Source organism: Centruroides sculpturatus, unplaced genomic scaffold, assembly GCF_000671375.1.
Source record: "Centruroides sculpturatus isolate CEXI.00-Female unplaced genomic scaffold, Cexi_2.0 scaffold780, whole genome shotgun sequence".
NCBI lineage: Eukaryota > Metazoa > Arthropoda > Arachnida > Scorpiones > Buthidae > Centruroides > Centruroides sculpturatus.
Genome location: NW_019385021.1, coordinates 151,629 through 175,935, shown reverse-complemented (window position 1 = coordinate 175,935; position 24,307 = coordinate 151,629). Strand labels below are relative to the sequence as shown.

Below are 24,307 nucleotides of genomic sequence, written 5' to 3'. Positions count from 1 at the left end.
AAAAATCCATTTTTATAAAAGCATTCTCTTTTAATATCTTTCAGCTTTATTTTAATTTTTTATGTAATATAATGGATTATTTTGAAGAATATGTCATTTGTGTTAAAAAATCTAATTACAAAAGAATTCCATTAACAGAGGCTTCAGCATTCCTTGTTCTGTTAAGAGAAAATAATATACTTTAGTCCCAGAAGAGTGATATTTCTGGAACAGACTAAGTTATAGTCATTTTTATTCCCTTGATTAGAAAAATTTCTTCCCAAATTTGACCTATATTTTATTAACATTTCTATCATTATTCTAAATGATTATCAGATACTTACAACTATAAGATCAATAGGAATAGGCATGATCAATTTACTTCTAAATCTATCATTAACATGGTCCTTTACAACTGCTAACGAGAAAAGAGAAATTGCTGATATCAGGAGTGTTGTTAAGTTTGTATATTTCAGATTTTTAATTATATCGATGAATGTCTGCAAAATAAAAAAATTTTCATATTAATCTAAAGCATAATTAAAATTTATTATTTATTATTAGTTACACATTAGCTGAGATATTTTAAGAACAGTTGACATGGTTTGAAACAATTGTATGTTGTTATTCATAATTTAGTCACTTCCAATAAGATAACTGAATGATGATTTTTGGATAATCTTGTATATAAATTTATATGTATATATAAAAATTAACAACAACATTTACCTTGATTAGTTGTAATGGTCCATTGTATCTAGCAATTTTGATTCCAAATAAATCTTTCAGTTGGGACATTGATACGTGTATAGCAGCACCCGTAGTAAATCCAGAAATAAGTTGATCAGATAGAATGACATTTAGAATTCCCAATCTAAAAGCTCCCATTGCAATCTAAAAATATAAGTATTTAAAAGTTAAATTTCAACTAATATTTTCTAATTTATTTTTTAAAATAATTAAAAATGATTGAACTGTATAATATAGTTTTAGAAATGCATATTGATATTTAATTAATATATATTTCTGAAAATACCTGCCAGAGTCCCACAACAACAGATGCTGCTACAACAACTTCTAACTTTGTAGGAGGCCATTCATTGCTGTGCTGAATATAGGAATTGTCAGCAACTTCTGCAGATATGGAATTGTTGCTTATATTTCTAATTAAGTTTGCAGTTTGTCTGCTATCGACTGTTTCAAATTTTGCCACTGTATTACTAAGCATTATACTAATAATTGCAAAAGTTCCTGAATAATAAAAGTTAAAAATTGATTTATTATATGCTATGAAAAATTTGAGATAATAAAAAAAATGTTAGTTAAAGAAATAAAAATATATTTTAATAAATGCACAAATGCATATTTTAGATAAATTTAAACTTAGCAAAATATGACTTTTATTTTGTTTTTTTTTTTAAATTAATATATTGAAAAATAAATTTATGTTAATCATTTACTAACTTACCAATAGATATATGCCTTGAGGTACCCATTAAACAATATATTAATACTGGAAAGAATGAAACATAAAGCCCATTTATAGCATCTACTGATGCTAGCAAACCATATGCCATTCCTGAAAATAATAAATTTGAGTTATCCTTAAAATTTTTATAGTCACTTATCAAAAACTAATTACAGCAATTTCACAAATCTTGGCCAGTCTATAAAAATACTCTAGCAGGGACCAGTCTATTTACTTAGTGAAGGGAATGGATTGTTGATGAATCTTTGACAAGGTTACTGTGACCTACCAAAAAAAGTTCTTTAACTTCTTAAAACTTCTGGGGTCCCAACCAAGTACCATGTGTCACCTGGCCAAGATATATGAAATGATCTGTATATTTCTGATTTAATTTATATGAGATATAACACCAATCCAGATATTTTTTGATCACAAGTGCAGAAGTAATCTAATGTATTGAATATTGTATATTTTTTAATAAACTTTTCGTTTCTTAAAAAATGATTTGAATTTTACAAATGAATGAACGTCAATATTGCAAACACTATATGTTCAGTATAATATATTCATTACAATTATTTACTTTATTCTTACAGAATATTAATGCTTTTCTCAGTGGTAGTTTTAGTTTTGTGCAAGACCCTAAGCAAGCAATACTTGTAAAGCTTTTTCTATTTAAGATAAAACAGTCACATCCAGAGGAGGGTAAAGGAGCCCTGGCACACTCCAAAGAAAAAAAGGGAAAGAAAAAAGATTAGAAAATTTTCAAAAATCTTTTCCTAATTAAAATTCATTTCTTTATTTATATTGTATCATGTCTTCTATTTCTATACTTATGAATTAGTGGTCATATAAGGTATGAATTTCATTGAATTCACATTAAAAATTTTCTTATCCATTCAACCTGACTCATCCCAAGATTAAATCCTTAGTTTGTATAATGTGGAATCTGGACTTCAATATAAACAATTTAATGTCATAACATCAACTTTGTCAACTATCTGTCAACTTTCCCACCTGGGAGTATGTCTTCTTTTAAGTTCTCAGCATCAATAAAGATGTTTTCTTGCGACTTTCTGACCTGCTGTCCCAATTTCCTCATTTTAATATAACAACTAGCTACAAACTATTGACAATCATCGCCAGTTCCTCAACCGGGTCACTTGTTTCTGTGTCTCCAATTTTGGATACATTCAGATACTTCATTTTATTATATTGTTGGATACATCGTTTTAATTATATCATCGGATACATCATCCTTCTTGCTTGTGGCCATACTATCCACTGTTGACCTCTGAACTAAGAACTATCATATAGAACTTTCTTCTTTTTGACCCAACTGGCAAGCATCCGATCAAATCCTCTACAAGATATTTATCCTCTGCACGCTCTAGTGCAAACTCTCTCTCTCTCTCTCTCTTGCAACCACATCTATATAGTTGTTTTGATATAATATGTATCACGAATCCTTTTTTCCCTCTTTTTACAAATAAGATGATTAATACGGTTACTTCTTTTGTTAACTAGAATCCGAGTGAGTCACTTCCAACCCACTGTCTCACGGTCTCCATCCTGAATCCGATTGCCCATGCATGTGACCTATTTTTAAACAAACCTCACTGTTGCGTCTTCTGGATCAACAAGACACTGTGGTGTCAGTACTGACGAGGCACCAAAGACCCTCTGGTCACAATAATTTAAACCAACATCATAGTGGCAGATTATTGCACAGATACAATACAAGAAGTGCACACTTAGAACCTCCAAAAGTTAGCAGCTTGAAAAAGAGATACATTCTGCAAACCTCAGGCACAGATACTATCTTCAACAAGACAATTTGCTGTAAACAGCAGATTAAAAGTTTTTACTACTTAATAGCTGACAAATAAAATTTTTTTGACCATCTTAAGTAATAAGTAATATTTAAAATTCTTGGTATGCTTATGTACTTACTCTCCAATCAAATATGCACAGTTGATCTCTCTCGCTAACTGCAATCTGTGTGAATAAATGAAAAAGCTTATAACTGCTTGTATTTGGTGCAGTTGGTATATTTCAATGTTTTTTTTATTGTAAAAGGAAACATTATAAAATATTCATGTATAATATCTTTGTTTATTGTACTGTATACAATATAAACTGTTTTATTGTGATGGGTATGTATGTGTGAGTGAGTGGCAAAATTCTGTTCTCCCAATCTGAAGCTTAATAACTCCTGTACCTTTTGATGAAATTTCTGAAATTTTGTAGTTTGTGTATTAGGGACATTGATGCTATTAAACTTTGGTGGTTAAAAATCAAGGGCATGGGGAGATAGAGGGGATCATGTGTCATATCTCAAGTGTTGTTGGACTTAATGGAGATTTTACTCATTATTATCATTTACAATTTTGTTTTCATAAAACTCTCAAAATTAAACTTTTGCCATTTTATAATAATAATATAAAAAGTTCTTAGAATAAAATCTCATAATAGATGGCACCACATCAATGGCATAGTGAACATAACTGGCACCTGGGACACAACACTATATTGGTGCACCCCTCCCCCTTCCAGAAACAAATCTTGTTTGTCTTGGAGACCATTTGGTGCCCCTCTGCGAGTGGCACCTGGGGCATAATAAGACCCCTTGCCCCCCTTGCTACGCTAGTGGGTCTTCTTTCCATACTCCTTGATATCTCTGTCTTCTCCTTCCCAGCTCTTCTCCTCAAATGACGATTTTTCCCCTTTCCTCTCGTGCCAGTCCCCTTTGACCAATCCAGTGTCACCCCCTATTCTCTAGTGACCCATCGGACCATTGGGTCAACCAATTTATGGTGAGGTCAACAGAACAAACGACGGAAGTGAAATTTATGAAGGGAAAATGGTGGAAGAAAGAGAAAAAGAGAGAAAAAAAAAACAAGGCCTAACAAGCCACACACTGACAATTAGATAACAAATCATTTAGCTTCAATAATGCTTGCTCACTTGGGAGTATTTAAATCAGAATCACAAATCACATGTAAACAAAATAAACAACTGCACGAGAAGTATCGAATGTGAACGAGCTAGTGCACTGCCTGTGCACACCACTCATTCCATCTTGCTCATTCGCAAAGCGCGGTCATGATCAAGATTGTTTGATATGAATTGGTTTATTTTAATTTTTAAATTTAATAATTGGCGATTTTGCGCCCTCCTTTGAAAAGTGCCCAGGGCACATGACCTACTTGCCCCAACCTAGCTACGCCTCTGCACCACATACACTTTTAAAGTTTGCATGGGAAAATTATGTAACTTGTTGCTGGATTTTCTATATTATAGATATGTTTAATATAGAATTTAAATAACAATATATGCATTTCTTTAATGACACAGTATAGCTTAAATGCATTATGTTATATCATTTATGTTATAAATATTAACAAAAACTTTTAAATCAGCAATTATCAAACATTTTCAAAAACTTATGTTTTTGGCTATTTTTAATACCTTTTATTGGGATTTTCTAATTTATATTCCATTATCATTTAAAACTGTACCATTTTATAGAACAATCTGATGAAGGCTATTAAAAGTAGTCAAAAACAGTAGATATGCATTAATAATTATTGATTTTTAACAATTTTTTGGTGCTTTGTTTGTTAATCAGTTATGTAAGGTTACATAATTAACAACTTATTTTACCTTGAGGAATCTGTAAGACAGCAAGCGTAAATCCTGCAATTATATCACTGAAAATATATTGTTTAAATGGATATTTAGGCAGCCAAACTAAAATAGGAAATAATGAATATATACATGAAATAGGACTGCATCTGCAACATTTGGCAATCTAAAAAATAGAAATAATAATTAAGACAAAATTTTAGATTAAAAGTATAAGTTATTGAAATTCTATTTAAATATTTTTAACATAAAATGTACAACAAAAGATATATCTTTGAAATAAATATTAATAAAATTAAAAATGATTATAAAATGATGAAATAATTATGATGAAAATAAAATCTAGAATAAATAAAATTTAGATCTTTAGTTTGAGTATTTATTGTATTCATTTCATTTTTTAATTCATTTGGTTATTATTAAATATGGAAGAAATAAGCCCAAATAAGCAAATTATTATAACCTCAAAAGATCTATTATGCAAACTCTACTAATTTAATTTTACTAAAGTTAATTTCATTAACAAATCCTAAAAATATACATTTGTTGAGAAAAATTTATGTATTTCTGTAATGTACAGTACTTCATTAGAAAATAGAATTTGAACATTATAGAAATATGTCTTTTTTAGTATTAAACACAAGATCATGTTATTAATCAAACACATGGCCTCTTTTCCATCTTTATTTAATTTATTTTGACAAATTTTTAATATTGATGTAAAAAAGAAACTGATTTCTCATGAATTCCATATACTGTAAAGATGTATTTTATGAAATATTTAAATATTTTTACTTATTTTAAATAGATAATTATTACTGTACCTGTTTTACTACAGATTCTCTCTGTTTATGTGGTTTACCATATTTCTTACTTATTTCTTCTTCATCAAAAATATTTCGTTTAATAGAAATACAACTTTGCACAGATTCTGTACTATGCCGTTTACTAAACTTTTGGTTTTTTGCTTCTGCAGAGTACAATTTTATGTCTGCATTGTTTTCTTCAATACTAAGTGCAAGATTGTCAAAATATACTTTTCCACTTTGAAAATTATTTTCATTTTTATTCATGTCTTCACAAGCCATATAAATTTTATGCTCTGAATCATTTGGAATTTCCATATTACTATTATACTGAGGTGGACTACTGAAACTGAAACTACCATATCTAGTGGTTTTGCAAACATCTTCTGAATGTTGTTCATCTGCTGTCAAATTTATTTTATTTTCGTCATTTGCAGAAAAAGAATTTCTTGATCTAGTAGATGATAATTTCTCTTCTTCATCTTGGCTATTTCCTTTAATTTCTATAAAGAAAAAAATATTCAAAAATATTAGCTTCTAAAGATTTATTATAAAAATAATAAATACTATTACAAATAATTCTGTGCAAATACTATACAAATAATTTTATTTTGTGATTCATGCAACAAAAATAAATATTATGGAAAAACAGGAATTCAATTATTGTTCTGCCATTGCATAATGCTGTTTGATTAAATAACATTTAAATTATTAATTATAAATTATTATTTGTCATAAAATATTTCAATATTAAATTTTTAGATAATAATTAATAAATTTTAAATTAAAACTATTAATTTAATAATAAGCATCATATTTCTGAAGCAAATTAAAATTGGAAATTAGCAATAATAAATAAACTGATTAGTTACTAATTTATATATGTCATTGCTTAAAATGGATAAACAGAGCTGCATAAGAACAAAAAAATTTAAAACATCAAAAATTAATTCAAAACTTTGGCTTGACAGATTAATGATATTACTAAAAGTGCAAATATTACTAACATTACTTACTAGTCTTTTCAGTCTTATAGTATAAAATGTTCATTTAATAAATTCTTCCAGTTAAAGTTAGATTATAATTAAATTTAAAAATTTCGGAAATTCAATATACAAAATTCTGGAAAATATAGAAGTTTCTCTTAATTTAAACAATAATCATTTCTGAATTATCCAAAATATATTTGACATTTTGACCTCCAAACAAATTGTTATAAAACTTCAGGATTAACATCTAAAGTAAAAGAATAATGCAGTATCATTGTAGGCTATTGTCAATTTTATGAATTAGCATTTTTATAACACTTCATTTTTTATAGATTTATTCTAAATGATGCTGAAAAATGGCATAAACAAAGTATATTGGATTAAAAAGTATTATTAAATGTATATATTTTTTAGTAATCTGTAACCAGCTTTTATATAATCTAATATCTAATTTATATTTAAATACTTTCACATGTTACATATTTAAAACATTTATTCCTGGATCTACATTTTAAAATTATTTTAAAACCATCAAATTTTAATATTTCTTAAAGCAGCAAATTGAAGCAAATAAATATAATTGTCACCTGGAATATCATGGAATAGTTATAGATTGATAGAATTAACTGTCACATTTCTGGCACCAATATAGCTCTTTCACACAACCAGATAAAGTCTTTTTAGTGAAAACTGAAGTTAGTAAATACCTTATTTATTAATTCATTAACACTTTGGACTACTGTACTAATTTTAGATATAATGACTTTATTGTCAAAATCTACAGGAAATTTTCCTTCAAGTTGTAGCAAATTCTGAGCAAATATATCTGAACTATAGTCACAATAAATTGTTGCTTACATGTTAGTGGTAAGCTTAAAGATTATAACATTGTGCCACAAACAGGAAGATTTGAGACATGCTTGAATTTCATCAGTTTTGGTTCTTTTAGGTATAACTGGCAGGATTTGGCAAAAATCTCCAAAGAAGACAACAGTTACACTGCCCATTAGTGTTTTGTTATTTCTGACATCTTGTATAGTTTTATTCAAGGCTTCCAATACCCGTATTCATTTCATTTTTTAATTCATTTGGTTATTATTAAATATGGAAGAAATAAGCCCAAATAAGCAAATTATTATAACCTCAAAAGATCTATTATGCAAACTCTACTAATTTAATTTTACTAAAGTTAATTTCATTAACAAATCCTAAAAATATACATTTGTTGAGAAAAATTTATGTATTTCTGTAATGTACAGTACTTCATTAGAAAATAGAATTTGAACATTATAGAAATATGTCTTTTTTAGTATTAAACACAAGATCATGTTATTAATCAAACACATGGCCTCTTTTCCATCTTTATTTAATTTATTTTGACAAATTTTTAATATTGATGTAAAAAAGAAACTGATTTCTCATGAATTCCATATACTGTAAAGATGTATTTTATGAAATATTTAAATATTTTTACTTATTTTAAATAGATAATTATTACTGTACCTGTTTTACTACAGATTCTCTCTGTTTATGTGGTTTACCATATTTCTTACTTATTTCTTCTTCATCAAAAATATTTCGTTTAATAGAAATACAACTTTGCACAGATTCTGTACTATGCCGTTTACTAAACTTTTGGTTTTTTGCTTCTGCAGAGTACAATTTTATGTCTGCATTGTTTTCTTCAATACTAAGTGCAAGATTGTCAAAATATACTTTTCCACTTTGAAAATTATTTTCATTTTTATTCATGTCTTCACAAGCCATATAAATTTTATGCTCTGAATCATTTGGAATTTCCATATTACTATTATACTGAGGTGGACTACTGAAACTGAAACTACCATATCTAGTGGTTTTGCAAACATCTTCTGAATGTTGTTCATCTGCTGTCAAATTTATTTTATTTTCGTCATTTGCAGAAAAAGAATTTCTTGATCTAGTAGATGATAATTTCTNGTAAGCTTAAAGATTATAACATTGTGCCACAAACAGGAAGATTTGAGACATGCTTGAATTTCATCAGTTTTGGTTCTTTTAGGTATAACTGGCAGGATTTGGCAAAAATCTCCAAATAAGACAACAGTTACACTGCCCATTAGTGTTTTGTTATTTCTGACATCTTGTATAGTTTTATTCAAGGCTTCCAATACCCTTTTATGGACCATTGTACATTCATCCTGGACTATAAGTTCATATTTTTTTAAATACCTTTCTCATACCTGAATTTTTGATAATATTACAAACAGCTTCATCATTAGTAGCTAAATCAAAAGGAAGTTTGAATGCAGAATGAGCTGTGTATCCTCTAGGCAGCAGTTTAGCACCTAGACCAGAAAAAGCTACAGATAGAGCAATTTTATTTTGTTTGCAAACTTTTGCCAGTAATAAATTTGTGACAAATGTTTTTCCAGTATCACAAGGAACATACAAAAAGTATATACCTCTGTTCTTCTGAGAGATGTTATTCATTATAGTTAAGTAAGCAATTCTTTGATCAGGCAACAACTTTCCTCATTTTCATTTACATATTAATATGATGTTTTTCTTATAAGATTTGTAAGTAAATTGCTGACTCCTGTTCTATTGGTTTATGGAAGACTAAATAATGGTAGTGATACAATTTTATCTTCTATGTCAATTAAAATTCTGTTGTATATTTCATCTGTATAAAATACATCAATATTTGGGTTGGTACGTTGTACTTGGCACATAGTCATATGCCAAATTGTGTTTATATTTGTTCCATAATTCTAAAGGATTTTCTACATTACAAAATTTTAGGAGAATAGCAGGTAAATCTTTTAGCTGCTTTGGGAATTGACTTATGGCTGCTTCTATTAAAGTGGCATCCCATGGACTATCATTTTCTAGCAATCCTTGTTTATAGCATGCCTCTCTAAATGTTGCACAACAATTGCCATCAACTGTTTTAAAATCTTGAAAAGATTTAGGCTTTTTAACTTCATGCAACAATAATCTTAAAAAAATACATTCATGTTGAGTAGGATGAACAGTATAAACTCTGCCCAAAGCATTGTCAAATTTTATACCTTCAATGTCTCTTTCTCTCTTTCTTCTATTCCATTTTTTGTTGCTCCATGTGTAATAAGATGGTAACTGATAATATAATAAGGTTGAGCAAATATATCATCCTGATATAGTTGAAAGTTGTAAGAGTGGTATTTTTAGGATCAAGCATTTGTTGGGTAGCTGTTTCATTAGTTAAAAATAAATGCTGTCCATTTTCTAAATGAACTGTTGATTGCTATACTGCTGGATATCTTTCATGAATGAGAAAGCTGAAAATTCTCCAAAAGTCTTTATTGCTGCTTATGTAACAGCCTTGTTGATAGTGATTTCATCATGTATATTCTGTAGTTGTAGAGCAAACATAGTTGCATCTGATCCCTTGTTTATTTGATAGATTTGACAGAATTACAAAATTCTACATTTATGTGAGCATTAAATGTTTTAATTAACAGAAGGCAATAAGGAACTATCTATCTGTTAACAATTTCATAAAGTCCAATTCCCATTGTAAAACCTCCATCATTGGGTTTTCTTTTTCGATATAAGGAATAAGTCACATCTTCTCCAGTCTGAGTGTCTTTTATAAATTGTTTTGGATTTTGTACATTTATTGTCTTTCATACAAGTTGAATAAAAATTCAGAAACCACAAGGACCATGCACCATTTGAGTTTGAATTATTTGACAGAGTTCTTTGCATTAGAGTCTGGAAGTTCAAACAAGATAACGGAATCAATTTGATCAGCCAAATCAAAATATGAGCATGAGGCAGTCCCCTTTTTTGCCATTCGATAGTGTACAGTACATATGGCAATAATAAAGAAAACTTAAGTACGAATCCGTCTTATTTGACGTCGATGTAACATTTTTGGTCATACGTATACGGCAAAAAATGTTACATTGACGACAAATAAAACGAATTCGTATTTACTTAAGGTTTCTTCATTATGAACTGTATTTTAGAATATTTAAAGTCTTCGGAAAACGAAGAACAATTGAAAGCATTGAGCAGCAAACGACGTAGAATCAGACGAATTCACATTCGGTCTCCACTGTTTAAAAAGTTATAACTAACACGTGTACATGACGTCTTCAAAGGAGGCGACACATGTTAGCATGTCTCAGGGTACAGTACGTTCATAAAGTCGAACGAGTTAAACGAGAATGACGTCATCGTTATTCTTATTTCGTTAGACTTTTCGACCGATTCGTTTATAACTAAATGGCTGTTTCTAAAATCGAAGATATGAATGTTGCTAGTGCAGCCTTATCCGAAATATTTTTCTTAGATTGCTTCGGGTGGACAGTTATTTCTATCATTTCACCTTTTAATTCACAGTTTAAATACTCGAGTAGATTTAGATACATCGATATCGTCGGGCACCATTTTCTTAACGAAGTGAACTAACTCTTTCCTTCGTGAACTTCGTTAGAGTTTCGTTCGAAACGTCATCACCGCAGAGCGTGCTCACTGAGCGAGACTACTACTATTAGAACAATTCGTTACTAACGCTTTTAACTCGTTCGACTTTACGAACGTGCCCTCAGTTTGACACCTTTTACCGTCAAAAATCACAACTTTTAATGTAAATCTCTTGGGTTGTATTAGGCTATAATGACGCGGTTAGTTTTATTAATTTTTCGCCAATAGATGGCGCTACGTGTAAATCAGCAAATCAATTGATTGATTTACAAAATCCAATAGATAATTGGGGTGATATGTTGACATTATATAAGTTAGAAGTATGTAAACGCAACTGCCGAGTTTCATAGCAATTGGTCGAATGACCGAGGAGTGTATAGCGAACAAACAAACATACAAACATCATTTATATACAGTACAGTATATAGATAAATATCCTATGTATACTGTTTGTAATGCTTATGCAGAGGAGTTTTAAAAGAATGGGAGTTAAAAAATATTGTTTTCATAATATAGTTTATTAATTTTTACAATATAGGATAGTATATATATAGTGGCCGAGTGGTCAAGGTGGCAGCCTACCGCTCTGGGGGAGGGGTTCGAAGCCGGACGGGTCAAAAAATCCCCAGGAATTTTTCGGTGTTGGTCCGTTCTGATATGTCCAGCCTCTCACCACCCAGTCGCCTTATTGTGGACGTGGATGAACCCATAATGGGCCTGCTAAAATAGAGGCCCTCTTAGTGCCCACAGGACAGAAAGAGTTAACATTTTGGTACATTTCCCAAAGAAACACACCTGACGTTGACATCCACGTCTCTCATGTGTTCTTCATCCTTATTTTTCCCGTCAATATCGTATTAAAATTATATGCAATGTTTGATATTAACAAAATAAAAGCAATTCGTTCTCACTATAATCACATTAGCGAGGTTGCGGCCGAAGTTTCATCTCTAAAACGTGAACGTCGAACGTCGAGCGCCTCTTACAAGACAGCTGTGTTCGACGTTCACGTTTTAGAGATGAAAACTTAGGCCGCAACCTCGCTATTAAGTTGTGTAAAATTTAAATTTTATGTTAGTTATAAAACTTATTAAATCATTACATTAATATCTTTTAATTTTAAATTGCTTTCAAGTTTTATATCTTTGTTGGGCTGCAATTTGAAAAAATTGTAAATCTGTAAATTCTCACGTCTATATGTCTGTCTTTCCCTAATCTCGAGAAAGGTGTTAGATAAATGAAATTCATGATCAGATATGGAAAGCTTAGGGGCAGGAGGCCCCGTATATATGCGAACTTCTGATACAAACTGGAAATCATGTTATTTCAATGCAAAATTATCCCCCGAAAGAAGTTAGATAGATGACCGGCACGACTCTATTGTTAAAGAAAAAGTATGATGTGCAGGGGTAAGACACTACAATACTAATCTGAGATGGAGAGCATATATTTTAAATGAAATAAATTAAAAATGTAGCCTGACATTGTGAGGATGTTTACAACACAGGAACCAACCGGATTAAATATCAAACGAACAGCCAGATTCTTTAGCGGACTACTTAAGGCTAAGTAATTTGGCTAGAGATGGTAAAGCTCTTGATATAAAGTACCAAGCTAACATCATCTACTATTATAGCCGCCATTTTGGACCGAAGTCGTCGCTTTATACTTTTAGCAGAGTAGACAGAAACATGGAAGAATGGAAGGAACTTAAGGAAAATGATGTAACCATATGATTATTTGTACTTTTGATTGGGCGAAATGTATATATACCGATGTTAAATTAAGTTCAATTTTTGTAATTAAAATTATAATGATCAATTTTTAATATACAAAAATTGTCGAATTTATGATTGATGTTATTACATCGACCTTCGCTAAACAGCTCGTTTTTCATTGGCTATGACCACCATTATCTATTGTAAATGTTTCTACCAATGTAACTTATAGAGGAGAGGAGGGTATTATGGAATACTATTTACATTTCTAAAAATAACTTTACTGGTTTTTGAATAAAAATCCCAAAATCATCATGAGTACATACTATAACTAATTGTAATGAATTGTCACTAGTAAAAAAATGCTATTTATTTTGTTGTTATAAAAAAAAAATGTTTTAAAAAAACTCACAAATGGAGGGTAATATGGAATAGTCGGGAAATATGGAATAGATGTTTTAAACTATTGAAAAACTAATTAGACTTCATAAAACATAGTTATTCTTAACTATAAAAACCACATTTTTAAGATTACCTGCTTAGAGTCTATTTGCAAAAGTCACAGATATAATTTTCTTTCTCTGCTCTGGTACAATCAAGATGAGCCCACAGAGAACAGCTGAAGCATTAAATCCAAATTTTCCCTCATTCATCTTCGGAGAATTTTCCTTTACAGAAGATACGTTCAGCGTCTTCGTTTTCAGGTTCTTTAGTTGATGGCATGAAGTCCATTACAGATAGTACATCAGAATGGAACGACTCATCGCTGCTAACACAAGTCATCTCTAGTAGGTTTAGGTCTAGAAGGTCGGTCTAAGTTTAATTTCTTAACAGGTGGTCTTTGAATGTTCGGTTTCTTTTGTTGTTTTGAATCTTCTGGTTCCTTCTTTTTGTCCTTTTCTTTCAGTTTATCCATTTATCCTAGTATTCCATAATACCCAACACGCCATCTTGGAAAATGAACCTTTAAACTGATGGATAAAACATTGTCAGCTAAAAAACGACAACAGCATAACAAACTACAATTTTTTTAGTGTACAATTCTTTTCTTATGCTTAACATCAATGTTCAAGTCACATGTGTACTAGTAAGTTAAAATGTTTGAAAACTTGTCTGCAAAAACTCTTGAAAATCACAAAACACACTGTTCTGTAGCGAGTGGAACGACGACAACAAGCGGTTAACTCTCACTGCACTGCATTGTGGGAGTATTTCTTGAGTAGTTCATGGTATTCCCACATAATAGAAGCAACAAACAGAGCGGAAACCTCGGTATTCCATATTACCCGACTATTCCATAATACCCTCCTCTCTTCTATATTATTTAAGTAGTGTATATGTTATGGACAAAGTGATTAATCGGACATTATTCATAATGCCCGGTCATTATGAATAATGTCCGAAAAAGACCAAAAAGGGCGCGCAGTGTGATAAATATTCATTAATTTATCAAATTGACCGGTCATTATGAATACTGCTATCACGTAGTCGGGCAAAGTGATAATAATACGTTGAAAAGTGGTCATCCGACATACGCTAGCCAATTGGCACTCTGAGTTGCTGATTGTATCGTGTTGAGTTGTGTATTGCGTTTAGTACTGAATTTTAAATTGTGCGACATTTTAATTTGATTAAAAAAAACTCTACTTATTTCATTTATAAATATTTATTTTTTGTGAATTATTTCAAAGTATTTAAAAAAAACATGTAATGTTTTAAAACTAAGTACTATTGATATTAACTATATTAATTAAATGGTAAAATTTTACCTATGTGCACCGTAATGGCGGCGGTCGCAACTGTTTGTGCTCCCAACAGATTCCTCCCGGAGGGAAGCCGCCGGCAGGCCGCCAATTTGTTAACGTCACTAGATATTGATACATACTAGTTATTGACACGTGTGTTCAAGAACTACATGAATCAATATCTAGTGACGTTAAACAATACGCGGCCTGCTGGCAGCAGCCCTCCTCTAGGAATCCATCAAAAGCACAAACAGACGCGACCGCCCCAAATTCGGTACAATACACAACACGCACGCTCAACTCAGACGCGAGTGCTGATTGGCTAGCATATTTTGGATGATCACTCTTTGACGCATTATTATCACTTTGCCCGACTAGATGATAGCAGTATTCATAATGACCGGTCAATTTGATAAATTATTGAAATTTATTACTATGCCCGATTTTGTTGGTCATTATTCATAATGACCGGGCATTATGAATAATGCCCATATTAATCACTTTGTCCATAACATATATATTTTAACTCTTTCTGCATAATGTGTGTGGAAAGAAATCTAAATGTAACTTTCAATAAATACCATTAACTGAAATGTTTTTCTATTAGGCGTAATTGTTTAAATATCCTAACTAAAAAATCGTTTCATTAGGCTACATAAAAAAATCACGGATTAAAATAAAATAACAAAATGGTAAAGCTTGTCACCTGATCCTGTTTTGACCTCATTCGGTTACTTGAAACGTCGGTAAACTCAACAATAACGAAAAAATATAGAACACAAAAGAGAATATAGAGTTAACATATCAGTAAATAAAAGGAAAATGCTTAAAACTATTAAAAATTTTGATGAAAATTCTATTGGAATACTCGTAAATTCTTTAGAGCTTTTCCATTATAGTTGATAGCAAATGTCTCATCATGCCAAGAATATATTGACCCGCACACAAAAACCACAAGTAGGCTACTGAACACATGATGATATAGAAGAACAATTGAACAAATTAATCATTTTGAGAGAGAAAGAGCATTGCATTGCATCGAGCAAAATATAATATATTGAAAACAAAAATAACCAAACTAGGATATTAAAATAATGTATTAAAAATATAACTAAAAAAACTTAATGATGTAAGTAATGAAAGAAATATAAAAGATATCATGTCCTTTTGTCAAACTGGTGACGTTCGTGAAGAATGTCACCATTGAATTCGTTATGATTCAATTAAAACACTTAAAAAAGCCGAAATATAGATGGTGAAAGTCTGTCTTGAGTCATTGTATTTTTTGGTAAGCCAAAGCGCAGTAGCTACAACCATGTAAGAAAATGAAATATATTAAATTTGCTTAATCCTATTACACTCAATTAAATGATTGCCCCTGGAAGTCGGCTTTAATCTTATCGTTGTTTTCACATGCATATAAATTTGTAGTAAAATAAATAATGAGGTTATAATAAAATATTAATTTTAATTAATTCAAAGTACGTTAAAATATGAAAATAATCGCACAATATGTATTTATATTTTAGAAAATACAAGAGAAGCGGCTCTTCCACAGTTTCCATGGACGGCACGCCACTGGTATAATGCCATTTTTTTTATATGTAGGATGAATATCTGCTTTCCCTTGAAAATGGCTCTTGCCATATTTAGAAAAATATAAAAAAGTCAGGTATTGATCAAACACTGGAATTATTATCAATGGAAACATATAATGCTGTAAAATTGACTACTATTTCAACTATAGCATGAATCCGCTACCTATTGAAAGGTGGTTTTCATTGAGTTTTTAACAAGAAAATTTTGTAGTGATAATGTCGAGTTGCTATTTGGATCCATCGAACATGAGTGGAGTAAATGATCAAACAGATGCAGCAAGTACAGCTTATAGTATTTAAGAAAATCTTGAAAACTGATTTCATGGTTATATCAGACACATCAAATGGTTCCTGTTCTGGAAATACTAAAAAATTATTTACACAAAACATACAGCTATCATATAATGAAACAACGATTTCTGAAGCTACGTGTAAAATAGATCATGATCAAAGTTGAAAAATATTTTTGCAGTACTAACTGTTATACTAATTAATTTTCTAAAATATTTTTAATTCAATAATAATTTATTTTCAACACACTTCGTTTTCCTCAAAAATACGAAAAGTAAAGTTTTAGCAATGATAGGTTATCTAGAATGATAGTAGAAGAAAATTCTAATTGTTTACAATATTTCGAAATTCTTTCAACTGTTCAGACAAAATCATCTTCGATGAATTTAATTTAATTAATAAATCTTAAAAATCGGGTTACATTTTAATTAATATATTTTATGTTGTTTCTCTTGGAAGTAGATGAGAATTGTGAAAAGACCATGCCTTTTATTTATCAGCGAAAGAAGATTTTATATAACTTAACTGAAATTATTCTCCCTTTCATAGTGAAAAATGATATACTCAAGTATCCTGCCAATCTTAATAATGTCGAGCATAGAAAGAATTTGTTTACTTTTACTTACTAAATTTATTAAGCCATATTTTAAAAACTTACGCAAAATTTATAGTGATTTACCTGACTGTCACAAATTAAAATGTAAACCGTCAATTTAATTTTAAAACTTTACTACAGTACTTAACTTAAATCCTGATAAGCAAAATGGTATTATAGCCTATATGCATCGTGGCAAAACACATTTCACTACATCGGTTTACAGTTATGACTTAAAGATGTTTTATCATATTTTTTGCAATAAATCTAGGCATTAGAATATGATAGTAAACATTATTATTACTTATTCCAGTAAACAAACATAGTACTTTAAAAATACATTAAATATTTATATATTTTTAAAATGGAAATGTGTAATTTTCAATTTGTTTATATAATATTGATCTTTACTGTGTTAAATGTGTGAGCCCGAGGGTTTTGAGGGCGTAAATTTTCGAGTTTAACATATTTTGACATTAGAGGATGAAAAAAAATTATCGCAAGTTATAACGGAAATAGATCGGATGTCGAATCCTACACATCGACAAGGTAGGAAGGAAGAAAATCAAGTCATCGTCCGTTTGCTAATTAGTCAACTTGCGCGTGCTAATTAGTCGTCATAACGAGTGAACGACCAGTGCCAACGACGATCGTATAAAAACGATCGTTACGGAAAGTTCAGTGCGACCGTCTCCTCAGTGCGACCGTCCCTCCGCGCGATCATCTGGAAGGTCTGAGTACAGTGTCTCACGTCCCGGTCCTGTCCGAGGAGAAGCCAGTAGAAGACATAAGCCTGTGACCAGAGCCGGCCCTACCATAGGGCGAACGGAGCAGCCGCTCCAGGCGCTAAATCCCAGTGGGCGCCTCAGTGGTAAAAAAAATTAAAGGGTATAAATTAGGGGCAACCAAGGGGGCGCCAGAATAGGATCTCGCTCCATCTTAAAACTTGCCTCGGGCCGGCACTGCCTGTGACAGCCAGCCAGCTTCCATAGTCCAGAATGATCATCGCATACCGTCATCCAACATAAGGTATACCTGACGGCAATAATATAACTCTCTCACTCTAGAGCCTTTGTAAACTCTCTCACGCGGCATAGTGAATAGTAGATCGCCGTTATAGACAGATTTATGTGTTATCCGCATTTAAGCCTTAAATCTGTAACTTCCTTATGTAACTTCCTGTAAATTAACTTTAGTTATAGAATAAACCTTTATTTTGTTATTTGTTAAACCTGTCTCCTGTCTCTCCGAGGAAACCTGTCGACTTACCGACGCACTCCCCACTCGTTTTGCCTTCCTAGCCATCCGAACGACTCCGAGATCGGGCTTCACCAGCCTGTGCAGATTAAGTGGTCAGTACGAGATTAACCCCCGACCCACTGCTTATCTCACAAATGTTTTGTTTGTGTAACATTTACAGTTCCATTTGTTTAGATTTTAAATAAACATTAATAAATTCTTTCTTTTTTTTCTTAGTTTATTTCAGCAAATTACCTAAGAATAAATCTGATAAATTCAGAAAAGGAAAAATTTTAATATACAAAACTTTTTGGCCATAAACCAAACACAATCTGAAATGCGTATAATAATCAAACGAATAACATTTTAAAATGGTTTATATTCGTATTGAGATCTGTTGTAAATACAAATAAAATATTGTAATAATAATGTAGTACGATTAACAAACTTAAATAAAGTTTGGAAGAAATAACTTATTAATTGAAATAACTTATCAACTGCCTTGACGTAAAAATGAAATCTATAAATGTAGAGGACGTGGTTGCTGTATCATCAAATGCAGTGTGTAGCGTCTTTGTAATCCAAAAAGATAATTGGTAGACGAACGAACAGCAATTGGTTAGAAAACGTTACGTTTTATTTAAAAATTTCTAATTCAGCCAACCCGAAATGCATCTGAATTAGAAATTTTTAAATAAAACGTAACGTTTTCTAACCAATTGCTGTTCGTTCGTCTACCAATTATCTTTTTGAATTACAAAGACGCTACACACTGCAGAAATCTATAAACTTAACATTACTTATAAATTGTCTTCAGTTATTGCGATTTGTGTACGGAGACGTTAAAAATCTTTATTAAATTGAAACTTAAATATTATTTGACAGTTTAAACCCTTTATATATAATGTAACGAACCGCTAGGAGTATCGGTAAATTAATTTAAATACTGTATCTTTGTTTTTAAGTAAATAGTTCATAAGAGTTTTTCATAAATACAGGTATACCTCGCCTTACGTCGGTAATTGGTTCCAGGTGAACGACTTAAGTCGAAAAACGACGTAAGTCGAGGTATACCTGTATATAAAATAATAATAATCACAATTCATTCAAACTATTTTTAATTTAAAGAATATGTTTTATTTTCTAAAAGTAGTTTTAGTTTTTCATTGAAAACGTACGGTGCCAAATTCAACTGTTTGGAACATTGACCTCTGAAGGAGAAAATCCGAAACTAAAAGCGAAGGTTATTCTCTATAAAGTACTATGCTATTCTCTATAGACGCTAAGCCATGCCATAGTATATGTAGGCTACGTTATTAATTAGCCTTAAGTAGCCCGATAAAGAATCCAACTGTTCGTTGATATTCTTTGATAACTTAAAAAAACAAAATTTTATACCGTATTAAGATAAAATAAACTTAAATGTTCCATACTTTAAAATTTCTAATTATATTTTTATGTTTAAAGCCAAACTTTTTGGGAAGAAAAATACAATTTTTAGTATAACAATTTCATGTAGAACATAAACATATAAATTAAGCATATAAACATATAAATTTCGAATTTCTAATTAAAACCAAGGTGAAATTATTTTTATATGATAAAAATGCCGTTATATGAAGAACTTATTTTACATTCAGATTCATTAATACATACAGATTTATTTTAAAAACCTTTGTAATTAAATACATGTATACGTTATCGTAAAAAAACGTAAATAAACAGAAAACACGAAACATTTTTTTATTCTACTGTACTTTTCTCCGATTCAATTGTAAGCTTAAGCTTAACATAGAGATGTAATTTAATCGGAAACAAGGCAGATTTTAGAAACCTGGTATCTAATACCTGTATCTAAAACTATCACTTTTCAATGTAGGATATCAGGTTTATACGCCGAGTACCATTAAATGAATCAAAAATAAATTCAGGTTAAAATAGTTTAAATAATGAATATATTTAGGTAATATTATACTATAATTACAATTATATTTTATTATATTAATGTAGTATAATACTTTTTAATTTTACCAATTAAAATTTGCATATACAGTACTTATATTTTCGACGATTAAAAAATTTTATAGGATATTTTAATTACAGTCTATACTAATTTATTTTAGTATTTACTTTATACACTAATAAAAATTAGTAACTTATATATATACAAATTAAATATAAAAACAAATTAATATTTACTAAGTTATAAATTAATTGTTTATCATATATTAAAAATGTTTCAAATAAGAAAATTGTTTTCGATATTTAATTTATTGACACAAATCCAAAATATTATCAAGTAATTTACAGGTTATAAATTTATGCTTGACAAAATGTAGATATTTATATCGAAAATAGTACTGGTATATGCAAGACTTCTGTTGTCGATAACAAACTTCATTGTATTGTATAATGATAACTTGTTAAAACAATATACATTTCTTAAAGTAAAGCTTAAATTACTAGAAAGTAATATTAAGATACTTAATTCGAAACATATTCCTGAACGTGTCCATTCTCTCCACAGACAGCTACTGAAAATCAACACAATTGCAGGCACTTATGTTAAGAGATAACAGATGTTTATCTAATTTATAAAAAAGTTTTATAATAGGCCATAGATGTTTTCATTGCGCGAAGCAGACGTATTATAAATAGGTATATGAAACATAAATTAATATAAATTTTCTATCACTGTTCGTTGCGTTATGTTACTATTTCAATATATATAATTGTAGATACAATATAAACTTTAAAATAATTTTAACAATGTATTCAATAGTTATATTATTCTGATAATATTAAACCAACTGACTATATAAGCATGATTATATCATTGAAAACATCTTAATGTTCATTTAGTATATAGGCCTATGTAGATGTCAATGAACATTCTAGGAAAATATTTCGAGTAGTAATTTCTTAATAATCTATCAGAAATTTTGCAATGAGAAAACTGTTTATATAAATTTTATCAATGCCGATAAAAGAATTAATGTGGAGAAATCATTATATACAAATAAAGTATAGATAATTTAGATATTTAAAACTGAATTGAATGTAAAATTATGCATTTTTTTATTTTTTACAGGTTTTAGCTTTGCCTGACTGTATTTTATTACTATTTTCCATTTGCAGATATTTTTTTCTATGATAAATTTGAATATTTTTATTCATTTGTTTGCTCAATTTTCAGATTATCTGTATTTCTAAATTGTTTAGGCAACGTTCATTGTGAAATATTTTTATTTATGAGCGTATTGTTTTTTCAACTGATAATTAATAAACGTAATATGTTTGTTTTTATCAATTCAATACACAATTTACTAATTTAAACAAATTTATATAAAAAGCGTATTATACTAAACAATGAACAATAATAATTAGTTAATTATAATAAATAATATTTAATATTCATTAAATATTAACAATAATAAATAAAAAAATAAGCATAAACTTGTCTATATATAATACAAAGTTTTATCAATATTTTACATATAACATGGGTTCTTTAATATTTTATACTAGTATATAGTATTTGCTGGCGTATAAGAAGCACCCCATTTCAAGACACTATTTTTTGGAAAAAAGTGCGTCTTATATGCCAGTAAAGACAGTATTATTATTATTATTATTATTAATTTTAGTTATGAAAATTACATAAATATAAAATATATGGTTTACTTTTAAGAGAAATATGGATTGGCCCGTATATGACCCGCCGAGCCCGTGATAATTTCAACTAAAATTACTATTTTAAAGAAATCTTTGATTGAGTATTTTGTGACAAATTCAAATTTTTATGAATGCTTACTTAATGAATTATTTTTTAAACAGATAATTTAACGCAGTTTAGGGTTATTTAAATGGATCATAACCTGCCCTTATCAAAATTAATGTTCCTCTGCATCATATAATGATATATAATTATATTACTTTTGTCTAATTAGTCGTATGACTACTTTTATTATCTGAGATTAGAGTGTTAACTGCTAGTTATATAGTGCAGTTATTTATTTATAATATTACAATCATTTATGTCATATCACATATTTTTTACAGGATCACTTTAAATTAATCTATCATCGTGTTTCATTTTCGATAAGAGAACCTCTAATTTTAGACTAATTATCGGGTGTTGAAGTCCTAAATTTTGTCTTGACAGAAAATAAATTATAATATTTATTTATGGTAAGTTATGAAAATATTATTCATGACATTAATGACTGATGGTCGAGGATACACAATAACGATTCCAATTATATTCATTGAAGAAAAAAGTTACACTTCAAGGAGTCGATGGGAATTGGAATCGATTAAAATTTCATTAGAGCGAACGTAAAGACGATCTTGGCAAAGGGTCAGTTTTCTTTAGAACAACGGAACAATTTAAAGAAACTTAGTATCGCGTGGGACTTCCTCTTGCTCGGATTCATGCAGCGATACGGTCGGACGAAAAGACATTTAGATACTATACGCTATCCTGCAACAGATTTGGCCACAAATGTCATTTCTAATCTATTTTGACAAATTTTCATTATCATTAAAATAACTTTTTAACCGCTCCGAGTATCCGTAAAGAAAAGTTTTTATATCGAATAGTTAGTCGATCGTGCAACCTCCATATTTTCAAATAAACACATCATTATGAGTCGTATTGTACACGTCAAGTAATTCTTTAAACCCAGTGATCCGCACTACAGTTTAGCCGAAAACTTTGAAATTTTTTTGTTTTGATTTTCTGTGATAAGAACGCGTATCGTTGAATAGAATCGCCATTATTTAAACTATGTGGAGAGGAGCGTTTTAATCGAAAGCGACAGATATAGGCACTAACGCTCAGAGACGATCCTAGGTAAAATTTAATTTTGAAGCACTAAAAAGAGCGACGGAGGTAAAGGATAGATTGATTTAGATCTACAATACTAGGATATATTTGCTGTATCACGATAGAATTGAGACGGAGCCGAAAAAAGGCGATTATTATACTTGCAAGCCATCGACTTAGCACTTCACATCGATACGGACGTCGATTGCTTTATTCTTGAGTTTCTTTCGTTTTTGGTCCCATTTTCCGTTAAGCGCGCGCAATATTGATTTCCTCCCCCATAAATTCCGTAAGGCGTACTCAATCGTGTTCAGGGAGCTTGGACATTCTCACTTTGATCTACCGTATCGCAAAAACGAAGTCATAGACGCCCTTTTCGTATTATACTTTTCGGATTCATCATTGCAATTAATGGAAAATGACAACATTTCGAAAATAATTTATTTAATAACCTTCAAAAATTTTTGCGGCACACCGCTGCGCCTCTATTTCAAAGAGTCCAGGTATTAAAGTTCTGTACACAATATCAAAGGTGTCTTCTTACCTTAAATAAAAAATTGCAAGGACATATACGACATTTACAGAAAAATATATTTTCTTTGACTATACATACATAGATGAGTCTTAGTCCATTTTTTGTCCCTTCACACGCTTATTCGAGGTTATCGCCTCGTATAGCGTGTGAAAGGACAAAAAATGGACTAACGCTTAGTTTACACTGAGCGCAATTCGCTAGCGAAAGCGAAAAATAGAGCGAATAACCGAGCGAATATATATATTTATATATTGAGCGAATATTTGCTCTGTTTTTCCCTTTTGCTAGCGAATCGCGCTCAGTGTGAACTAAGCTTTTTATTTTTAAATATTAAATATTTTTCTGTAAATGTGTCTTCTTGCCGCTTATAGCTTCTTTTTATTTTAATACGAGTAATAAATCAAAACAAATGT

At 30.1% G+C, this 24,307-nt stretch overlaps 2 protein-coding genes across 3 annotated transcripts in view; both read right to left on the bottom strand.

The window, feature by feature from the left end:
* LOC111633549 overlaps window positions 1-8,840 on the bottom strand; it is a 46,936-nt gene extending 38,096 nt beyond the window's left edge. The window contains exon 1 of the mRNA XM_023378137.1: window positions 8,554-8,840. Coding sequence (XP_023233905.1) covers window positions 8,554-8,693 — 140 coding nt within the window. The 5' untranslated portion in view covers window positions 8,694-8,840. The remainder of the gene's footprint in view (window positions 1-8,553) is intronic.
* Window positions 227-21,046, bottom strand: LOC111633543 (chloride anion exchanger-like). 2 transcript variants are annotated; one of them, XM_023378130.1, is made up of 7 exons: window positions 21,016-21,046; window positions 5,920-6,404; window positions 5,114-5,261; window positions 1,448-1,558; window positions 1,016-1,230; window positions 709-873; window positions 227-479 (listed from the first exon to the last, which is right to left on the bottom strand). In XM_023378130.1, exons 2-7 carry the CDS (start codon window positions 6,217-6,219, stop codon window positions 312-314), a joined length of 1,107 nt encoding a protein of 368 aa, XP_023233898.1. In that variant the 5' UTR covers window positions 6,220-6,404; window positions 21,016-21,046; the 3' UTR covers window positions 227-311. The 2 variants fall into 2 exon arrangements, with proteins under 2 accessions (XP_023233898.1, XP_023233899.1); XM_023378131.1 differs by lacking the exon at window positions 21,016-21,046 and adding an exon at window positions 13,599-14,123 and having other exon boundaries at window positions 231-479.
* Window positions 21,047-24,307: the final 3,261 nt, after the last annotated feature.